At 55.0% G+C, this 9,761-nt stretch overlaps 1 protein-coding gene across 4 annotated transcripts in view; it reads left to right on the top strand.

Annotated features, from left to right (window-relative positions):
- The first annotated feature begins 2,761 nt into the window (after positions 1–2,761).
- AHDC1 (AT-hook DNA binding motif containing 1) overlaps positions 2,762–9,761 on the top strand; it is a 111,753-nt gene continuing 104,753 nt past the window's right edge. For 2 of the 4 annotated variants that reach the window (XM_074934567.1, XM_074934568.1), the window contains exon 1: positions 3,266–3,406. In XM_074934567.1, coding sequence (XP_074790668.1) covers positions 3,271–3,406 — 136 coding nt within the window. In that variant the 5' untranslated portion in view covers positions 3,266–3,270. Of the gene's footprint in view, positions 2,854–3,265; positions 3,407–9,761 lie in introns of those variants that run through there. The other 2 variants (XM_074934569.1, XM_074934570.1) reach the window with 2 other exon arrangements.

The raw sequence follows: 9,761 nt of genomic DNA, 5'->3' as shown, positions 1-9,761 counted from the left end.
ATAGTGCTTGTGCATATACAGCAAAAGAGGCAAGATTACTACCAGATAAAATCCTATGAGATCCGAATATGTGCATCCTTCTGGATTTTGATCTGTTACTAAAAAATAGCAGAAAATTCAAGGCCGACCTCATGGGCTAAATGATAAAACCAGCCTCTCCATGTGCCCGCTCCAACAACACGGATCGTGTGCATGTGCAAATTCTATCAATGATCCAGGTGGAGGGCGCCCATCCTGGTGGCAGCTGCAACGTCTAATATCATGGCGCTCTCTGCATCATCTGCTTACCTACCAGTCCCCGGCAGACCCACTGACGTCCCTGAAATCAGTGGGGTGAGTGCAATGAACAGGACTTAGTCCTAGGTGTCTGTTGATACCCAAATATTAATTAGAATTGAATACACAATAAGCAACCTAGGAGTGTATGTGTGGGTGATACATTTTCTGTTTCATCTGCACCTATGTATTACTTCATTGATGACTCACACATGATTAAAATTCTAGTGATATTCCCAAACCCCTGGAGTTAACCCTTCACTCATCACTCAAGAAAATAAAATGTCATAACAAACATCAGTCATAGTATATATTTTAATTGTATTGTATCTATGAGCCTCTGTGAAATTAACAATGAACGAGTGCTTTGAGATCCTTGGAGAGAAGGCCCTATGGAAACACAAATTTGTATTGAGATGCAGCAAGATTGAGGGGGCAGGACACTGGACTGAGGGGCAGGAGACCTGGATTCTACTCCCAACCCTGCTACTGACTTGCTGTGTGACCTAGGGCAAATCACTTCCCTGCTCTATGGGGAAAGGAAGTATTTTTTCACACAATGCGCAGTCAACCTGTGGAACTCCACAACATCCTCTGGCAAGAAGGCCAAGACCATAAGAGGGTTCAAAAAAGAACTAGATACTTTCCTGGAGGCTAGGTCCATCAATGGCTATTAGCCAGGATGGGCAGGGATGGTGCCCCTAGCCTCTGTTTGCCAGGAGCTGGGAATGGGTGACGGGGTAGATCACTTGATGATTACCTGTTCTGTTCATTCCCCCTGTGGCACCTGGCATTGGCCACTCTCGGAAGACAAGATACTGGGCTAGATGGACCTTTGGTCTGACCCAGTGTGGCCCTTCCTATGTTCTGTTTCCCCTCCTGTTTTGATTGTAATCTCTTAGAGGCAGGGGCTGTCTCTTACTAGATGTTCGCACATCACCGAGCGGTACCAATCTTGGCCAAGACTTCTAAGCATTCCTGTGATCCCCGTGCTGATCATGCAGTTCCGAGGGCTGTCGATCCCTCACCACGTTTTACGTGAACCAAACAGAAAGTGAGAAATGGTCATGCTGTTTCCTAGTGCTTAAGGCACAGCTTTGGATTTTGCACATGCAATTTTACCATGCAATTTTGCGTGTGTGTGCGCGTGTTGACTGGGCATATGAGGAATATCCACTTTGTCCACAACCCTGTACCGCCAACGCCAAATGTTCAAACATCACGAGTCAGGGCCTCAAGCACCATGCGATGGGCTTAAAAAGCAGGAGACTCTTTAAAGAGAATTCAGCTGGGGCGCTTTTCGTTTGTCTTCTGGTTTGTGATGCTTTAGGGGGGCCTTGGGGTCACATTTTCAATCTTTTGGCCACAACCAGGGTTAAAAACTTACTTGTTTTTAATGAAAGCTGAGAGTCTCTTGTACTCACATGACTCCAGGGGCTGGGGCTTTAATAAATACACCCAATACCATGGCAACCCCAGCACAAGTGGAGTCCAAGCAGGAATTCACCCCCTGAGTAAGTCGCATGGAGGTGGCTTGAATATTTAGGCTGATGTTTCCAACGCCACTGTACAGGATTTGGATGCTTCCTTCCCAATGGGAATGGGGTGTCTAGATCCTCTCGAATGGCTTTGAAAATGTCATCCAGAACGTACACAGCCACCCCACCCAGAACTAGGGAACCCCCAGACCCTCCACCACCATTGCCCCGACCCTAGCGCTGAGTCCTGCAAACTGGAGGCAGTGCAAGGCAGTCCCTGTCTATCCTTTGCCAGTACCTGTCTTGAGCCCTAGTCCACAGACCAGCCCCTGGTGCCAGCCCCTCCCAGTGCCATAGTCTGTACTGACTGAGTACCAAAGAGAAAACCACTGGGGTTTGGGCAATGCTGAAACAAAGTGGATTTTTCCCATCCTGTGTGCGTTTAGGTAGCAAGATCAGCAACCCCTAGCTCCCTGGGACTGTCTCTCTTTGTCTCTCCCCCGAATATCCTGGCAACAGCAGGGAGGAGAGAACTCCAACCCTCCAGCAGCCCCGCCGGGAGCGAAAGGCGAATCCCCACGAGCAGTAGAGAGCCTATGACACACACGCCGCGGAGCAGTTCCGATTCCACCCAGCAGAGGGCAGCGGTGCCACACCCCAGGGGTGGGGGTGGGGACAAACCACCCCCCCTCCCAAAAAAAAACAAAACAGCCAACCAGCCCGTCCTGCGGCTCCCAGCAGGCTGCGTCCGGCGGGCCCCGGAGCCTGGCTGTGGGTGCAAAGTTCAGCCCCAAACTTGGCAGAAGTTGGACGGCCGGGCGCGGGGGGGGCTCCGAGCCCTCGCAGCCGGCTCCGCGCCGGGCTCTGCCCCCGCCCCAGCTCGGGCTCGGCGGGGACTACAATCCCCGGCATGCCCCGCCGGAGCGCTCCCTGGGGTTCCGGCTCGGCTCCGGCGGCTGACAGGCGAAGGTAAGCAGAAGTCGGAGGCAGGCGGCGGCGGCGGCAGCAGCCCCCAGCGCTCGGGAGCGGCAGGCGGCGGCGAGCCCGTCCCCAGCCCCGGCAGGCTCGGCGGAGCCCGGCAGGCAGCGCGCAGCAGAAGGCGAGAGAGGAGAGAGCAGGGAGGGGAAGGAGGAGGAGGAGGAGGAGGAGGAAGAAGTGGGGGGGGGACGAGCAGCCTCCGCTGCAAAAGCCAGGGCTCTGCTCTGTGTCTTCATTTCCTTTTCCCACCCAGCCCCGAGAGCCGCGGCGGAGGGTGGAGAGCGCGGAGCCGGGGAGCGATTCCTCCCGGGCTTGCAACCCCCCCCCCGCCCCGCAGCCCCCCTCTGCTCCTGGCTTTTCTTTTGTGTGTTTCCCAGGCGGAGAGAGCGAGAGGCGGGAGGGAGCGGGGCAGATCGGCGGGGAGGGGGGGGCAGGCAGGCAGGCGGGGGGGGCAGGCAGGCAGGCGGGCGGGCGGGCGGGGAGGGGGGGCCGTGTCCAGCCGAGCTGCCGGAGGAGAATGTGAGCGGAGGCGATGAACATGCTGTCATTGAAGGTGGCCGGTGGTGCTGAGGGCTCCATGAATCTCTCTGGCAGCAAAGACTCAGCCCCCGTGGAAGAGAAAAACCTGCCCCGGCGGGCGGCTTCGGAAGGGCTGGGTGCCCCGCAGCCGGCTGGTGAGTACCAACCTTTCCTTTTCCCTGCCGCCCCCCGCCCCTGGGACCCCCCCCCCGCCGCTGCTCCGCTCGGCCGGCTCCTCGGGGCTGTTGGGTTTGCCAATCGATCCCCCCCCTCCTTTCCTCCCCCCCCCCCCGGTAATGAGCTAATCTAGCAACTTGCTGCAGAGTGCTTGGGCAGCAAACTCTGTGGGGAGGGGGTTAAAGGGCAGCCTGCAGTCCAGATGAAACAGCCTTTGTCTCCCGTGTAGCAGCTTGGCAGCAGTTGAGGCCAAGTGGGTTGTATTTCTCTTATTTCCTGTCCGCCCTCCCCGAAGCCCACACCGCTCCGGTGACTGCCTTGCAATATGCTCTCCATCTCTCGGTGGCTGCCTTTCTGTGTGTGTGTGTGTGTGTGTGCGCCCCCCCCACCCCTTAAAAAAAAAATCCCTACCGCAAATCGCTTTAGGTGTAAACACTAATCTTGCCTTGCACATGCAGATGGGGGCGATGCAGGCAGGGGCTGTGCATTTGAGAAGCCCCAGAGTAAGAGGATATGTTTACTAAGTGGCGGGGGTGGGTGGGTGGGGAGCTGCTTTGAAAGGGAAGGGTGGGTGGCGAGGCGAGGGGAGGGGGGGGTTGGAATGGAAGATCAAGCCAACAGTCCTTTATTATTTCAGCATGTGGGTTTGGTTCTAGGCAAAAGCGTGGGGGTGTCGGGGACAGACGCCTCCTGGCTCTGGCTCATTTCCCCCCCCGTTTGGCAGGGTGAAGTTGCATCCTCTGTGAGAGTTGTTCCCAAATTGCTGGAGTTTTAATTGCAGTTCAAGGAGCAAAGCCGCAGAAATGTTTGGCAAGGGGGATATGAAGGCAGTGGGGGGGGGCAGGGAGGTAAAGGCTGGGGTGGGGAGACGTTGTCTGGCAAGCAGAGTTGTGTGCGCGGGGGGAGTTACTGAAGCCAGCGTTACCTGTGGAACAAAGTCGCCTACTTCTTTAAATAAATAAATAAGCCTGGAATCTATGCGTTTCCTTTTGGAGGGATGTGATTTCACAGGGTTCCTCCGCCTGCCTCCCCCTGCATGTGGGATTGCTGAGTGACAGCTGTCAGGCTGGCTTCTGTCCACTAGAAGGCAGGCGGCAGTTATAATGAAGGATGTCAACAAAATTTGTGGTGATCTTTCTTTTCTCGTGTGTGCGCCTGTATCTCTGTGATATCAACCCAGCCCTTCCTGCTGTGCCTCCTCCCACCCCCAAAGGGGTGGGGGCTGCTGGACAGCAGAGGGATAGACCTTTGGTTGGTGGGGGGGTGCATGTGGGGAGGGGGGAGTTTTCTTTATGGTTCATAAAGGCCTTTAGTTGTAAGCATGGTGAAAGTGCTTGGCTGGGCTGTCCAGGGGGGAATGCTGCACAAAGTTGGATGCATTGGAGACCCTGCTGCTACCTTAAATTCTAGAGAGCTAGTTCTTAGGGGCCAAATTTTTGTAAGAGTCTTTTCTTTTGGATATTTTTTTTTTTTAGATCCCCTTGGTGCCAAGGTGCTGCACCCCCTGCTTGCAAATAACACACTGGAATTCTTAGCTCAGACCCAGACACAGGGTTGCTGGAGTAACTCCACTGAGCGGCACTAGTGGGAGACCAGAACTGCCCCCCTGGGTGCTTAGTTGGAAAACACTGAGATTCTTATACATCCAGAAAATCAAACTACCCTAGCAGCCAGGCTGAGGAGACTGAATACTCTGCGAGCTCACTTGGCAGGGGCCAGTTTCTCCCCATGCAAGACCAGGTGGCCTGTGCACAGAGAACTTGGCATGTTGCTTTGGGAGTGGAGCTCAAAAGCCCTATTCTGAGCTCAGTTTCGCTGGTATAAACCCAGCGATTAGTGGAGTGACTCCAGATTGACACCACCATGACAGAGAGCAGACGGGAGCCCTAAGAACTTAGGCACCGATTCAGCAAACACTTAAGCGGGCGCTGAAGACCCACTGAATTCAATGCGACCTCTTCAGAGCTTTGCTGAATCGGGGCGTGATGACTCACTAGGTGTCCCCTTGCAGTGACTGTCTTGTTGTCTGTGGGATCTGGAGGGGGAGGGAGAAATGCTGCTCTTTATGCCTATGCAACTGGAATAGGCCAAACCATGCCTGGTGCAACTCCACTGCAGTCCATTGCCTCCCGGGCCGTTACGTGGCGGGACGATTTTAGCCCCTTGGACCTAACTGTGCCCTCACTCATGCTGGCTTTGCACTGAGCAAGCACCCCACTCCCTTCCCCTAAAGCAAACGCAGAATAGTCTGGCTGTGTTGCTTTCCATGGAGCTGCTCCCGGTTGGCACCAGTGTTGCTCAGAGCAGGATTGGCCCCGTTGCCTTGAACGGGGGGGTTGAAGGAGAAGTATTGGCACCATGGTGGGAACGGGGTGGGCAAGGACGTGATGCAGAGTTGGGAGCTGGAGGCTGGGGCAGGAGAGGCGATGGAAGGTTATAGGAGGCTTGAAGGGGCTGGCTGGACAGAGTGCCTGCCCTGGCCTCCTTAGAAGAGGCAGCAGGGACCCGGGGCAGTCTATTTCTGCTGAGATCCCGAGGAAAGCTCTGGGAGAATTGTAGGCTTCTATAAATAGCGTGTGTCAGCCAAGTGGAAACAGGGCCTTGAAATGCTCCTGCTATTCTCTCGAGTGCTGGAAACCAGCTCTCAGTAAACAGGCTTTGGTGGGGAGGGCCCTTTCCTACTTCTGGACTTGTAATGTGGGTGGATGGGGGGGATTTCTGCCTGGAAGTGGAGCCCAGCACCCCACGGAGAAGGGGCTTTGGACACCAGCCTGTGGCTCTGTCTGGTTGGATGTGCGATGGGTCTTTTGCATTGGAGATCTTCTCCCTTGCCCTCGGTGCTCCATAATGGACAGTCTGGTATGTGCTGTCCTGTCGGGTTGAGCCTTACTAAAGTGACTAGTGATTTTGGGTGCCCAACCTGAGAACCCTTAAAGGGGCCTGGGTTTTCAGTAAGTGCTGAGCATCCTCCCTCTGAAACTCAGGCCCCTTTAAAGTGGATCAGGTCAGGCCTCCAAAATCCCAAGTCGCTTCTGAAAATCCCGCCCCTCATTGAATGCGTGTGATCAATGTATCCATTGTCGACTCGCCAGATCTGTGGGGGCTCATTGTCGTCTCCTCTGGCATGCCACCATTGACTTGGAGTTATTCCTGATTCTACACCTGGTACGAGCGAGGAGCAACTCGGATCTGAGATGTTTAGCAAACCCATTGTGCAGTGCGTGTAGACCATGTTTTTGGCCAGATCCCTGGAAGGGTCAAGTGAAACGTACAGTGTATCCGTACATTTTATATCCATGTGGAATAAAAGCCAGCAGGAGATGCTGTTCCATTTCCAGCCCTGCTGATAACCTGGACGTCTGTCGGGAATAAGCATACATTTTCAGCTGTTGGCTCTGCCTTTCCCCACCACCTCTATGTCAGGTGATGCACGAGGGGCGCTCGAAAGCCCTGACTCTTGGTGTGTTTGAAAGGTAAAGCTTTGCTTTGGAGCTTGTGTGTCGTCTTCCATGCTGGGGAGCATGAAAAGTGTGTTGCCCTCTGGCCTTCTGGGACACATCCCTTCCCACACTGGTACTCTCTGGTGCAATTCGTTGCCCCTCTGCTCTGCTATGAGGCATTGTCTGTTGCACAAGAGTGCGTTGCAGGGCTTGCTGTGACTCCGCCTCTGTCGCACACCCATTCTGGAGCATTGCACAGCTCCCCAGGACACTTTGGCTCTCTTCCATAAACGTGTGACTGCATTGCTCACTGGGGCATCTGTACATGTCTGGGGCAATGCCCTGACCACCATGACACGTTCTCTGGCTGGTGCGTATGTGTGAATGCATTGCACTGTGCTCTGTGGCTCCTAGGCTTTGTGCACGTGCGTGTGTTACTCACTGTGAAATAACTGGTGTGTCCCCCTGTGCATTGCAGGGCCAGTCATAATGCCTCCTTGCACGTACTGGTGCATTGCACGGACCAGCAGGACACCTTTGCTTCTTTGCACACTGTCCTATGCAGAGCACTAGTGCACCGCTTCTCTCCTGCATGCTCAGACTGGTGCTTTGCACTAACCGTTGCCATGTCTCTTTGGTCCCTCGTGGGCACATACACTGATGCATTGTATCGCCCACCCTTTCACCTTTGCTTGAGCACATGGGTAAGTATTTTGTTTCCACAGCAAAACGTAGCTTTAAGGCTGTAATTTTCTTCAGATGTGATCTCTGAGGTGCCCGCTGCGATTCTTAGTGGGGTATATTCTGGAGCCCGGGATGAAAGGGATGTGACACTCTCGGGATAGTTTAGCGGTGTAAAGAGAAACAGCCTGGAGTTTACTGGGCTGCGTTCAGGGCCCAGGCTAGCTTGCTGTCGAGAGGGTAGCATGTGCTTGCAATGTGATAAGGTGTGTGAGGAAGGCATCCCATTTCCAGCTTGGCAGTACTCGTCCATTTGGGCTGGGAGCTTGCTGAACTGGGCTTGGTCTCGGAAAAGCACAAAGATACATGGGGCAAGTGGGGGGATGAGTCCCTGTTCCTCTCCTGTGAGTTGGCTGCTGGGGCTGCATATGGGGAAGATTGGCGCGACGGTCTCCTCTGCTGGACTGGCATCAATCACCGGTTCCATTGGCCATCACAGAACCGGCTGCCCCCCTGCGTCCTGGCTGCAAGAAGCAAAAATCGGCATCAGAGAGTCCTGCACAACTGGGAGAAGGGCGTCAACGGGAGTCAAAAGTTTGATGGCGAAACGCATCCCTCTCCTTCCTCCCTGCTCCCCGGCACTGCACCTTGCCCAGCAATGAGACAGGCTGATGTTTTCTTGGCATGGGGAAGGCTGCTAGCCCCCAACGCCCTTGGGGCGGGGAGGTTCCCGGAGCATGGAGAGACCACTCAGGGGATCTAATTAACTAACAGAGCCCCCTGGCCCAGGGGAAGCAGGGTGCTGGGGGGAAAGTTGGGTGGAGCAGGTTTCCAAACAATGGGTTGCCCGTTGGGGCTAGTTACTTGCCTGGGCAGGAGGGCTGCCCCAGGGGAGCATCTGTTAGAGCTTGCAGGATGCATGCAGAGCCGAGCTGGGGAGAGATACGCGTGTATGTGAAGTTTGGTGTGTCCCCCTCCATCCGGGAGCGAGCTGCTAGAGAGGAGAGTTGCCTCAATCCAAGGGAGAGGTGAGGCAATAGCAGCCTGAGAGACCCCAAGTCCTCCCCCCAAAAGCTCTGACAGCAGTGGGTCTGTTCCCAGCGCTGGGAGTGGGATCTAGTGGTTAAAGGAAGTGGCTGATAGTGGCCCGTGGTCTGCAACCTCCGCTTGGCTGGTCAGCGTCCCTGCCATGGGAGAGGGGTAAGACCAGACCAGGTTTGGGGGACAAAAGTGAACCTGGCTCTGCGCTGCAAGGTGCTGGAGAGGGGGAGACAGCTGCCTGGTACCCAGGCCAGGGGAGTCTGTTAGGGCGGAGTTGTTCTGCCAGCCCAGGTGGGGAGCAGCAGCCGTGTGAGGTGGTCGTGTGACTTGCAAGCCGGGCGGAGGCTGGGTGCAAAGTGCAGAGATGCCAGTGAGAAGTGGCAGCAGCCGTTGGGCCCTCCAGAGGGGGCGAAAGGGATGCCGCAGACCATGCTGGCTGGGGAGCAGGAGACTTGGTCATGTGCGTGGGAGACTCGGATTTTCCTATACATGACAAGTCGGGGTGGGCGCAGAAGAGGCCACAATGTGGATTGTGGGGGGATGGCCCCATCAGAGGCAAGTGCTTAGAGATGTGGGGATGATGGGTTAGGAGAGGGGGAGGTGAGCTGAGACGTGGGTGGGGAGGGGCTGTGTGTGCAAAGGCAGGAATAAAGACACTTTTTAGGGACTGAGAGACTCCCCCAGGCACACCCCTGGGTGGAGAAGTGGGGCGAGACACATTGATATCTGGCAGACACGACCAGGGAGGGCAAGCGACCACTCAACATATGTGTGCGTGGAGACGTGAGGACTGCCGATGCATCCTCAAATGGCAAGATATGGGGAGACTGGGGAAAATTGACCATGGTACCGGTCTTCCGAAAGGAGGACGCTGTGATCCTGGCGTTTGCTGGCCAGGAACTTATATCCTCCCACATTAACTAAAGGGGCGCGCTTAAGAGAAAAATGTCAAAGGTCCCAACACTCTCAAGGCTTGTGCTGGCACTTAACGTCCATGGGTCTACCCAAGCGAAGCCTGGATGTTAGTCTGTGCAAGATCAGGGTCTAAATATCTAGAGGTTAATGGAACCTTGGCGCGATAAAGATCAAATCTTGCAGTGCTGTAAATCCAGGTGGTATGCTGATTGACACCAGCTGGCCCCCAGGAATTTACCCAGCATAAAATGTGATG

The sequence above is a fragment of the Natator depressus genome, chromosome 19, assembly GCF_965152275.1.
Source record: "Natator depressus isolate rNatDep1 chromosome 19, rNatDep2.hap1, whole genome shotgun sequence".
Lineage (NCBI taxonomy): Eukaryota > Metazoa > Chordata > Testudines > Cheloniidae > Natator > Natator depressus.
This window is presented reverse-complemented; position numbering and strand designations above follow the sequence as displayed.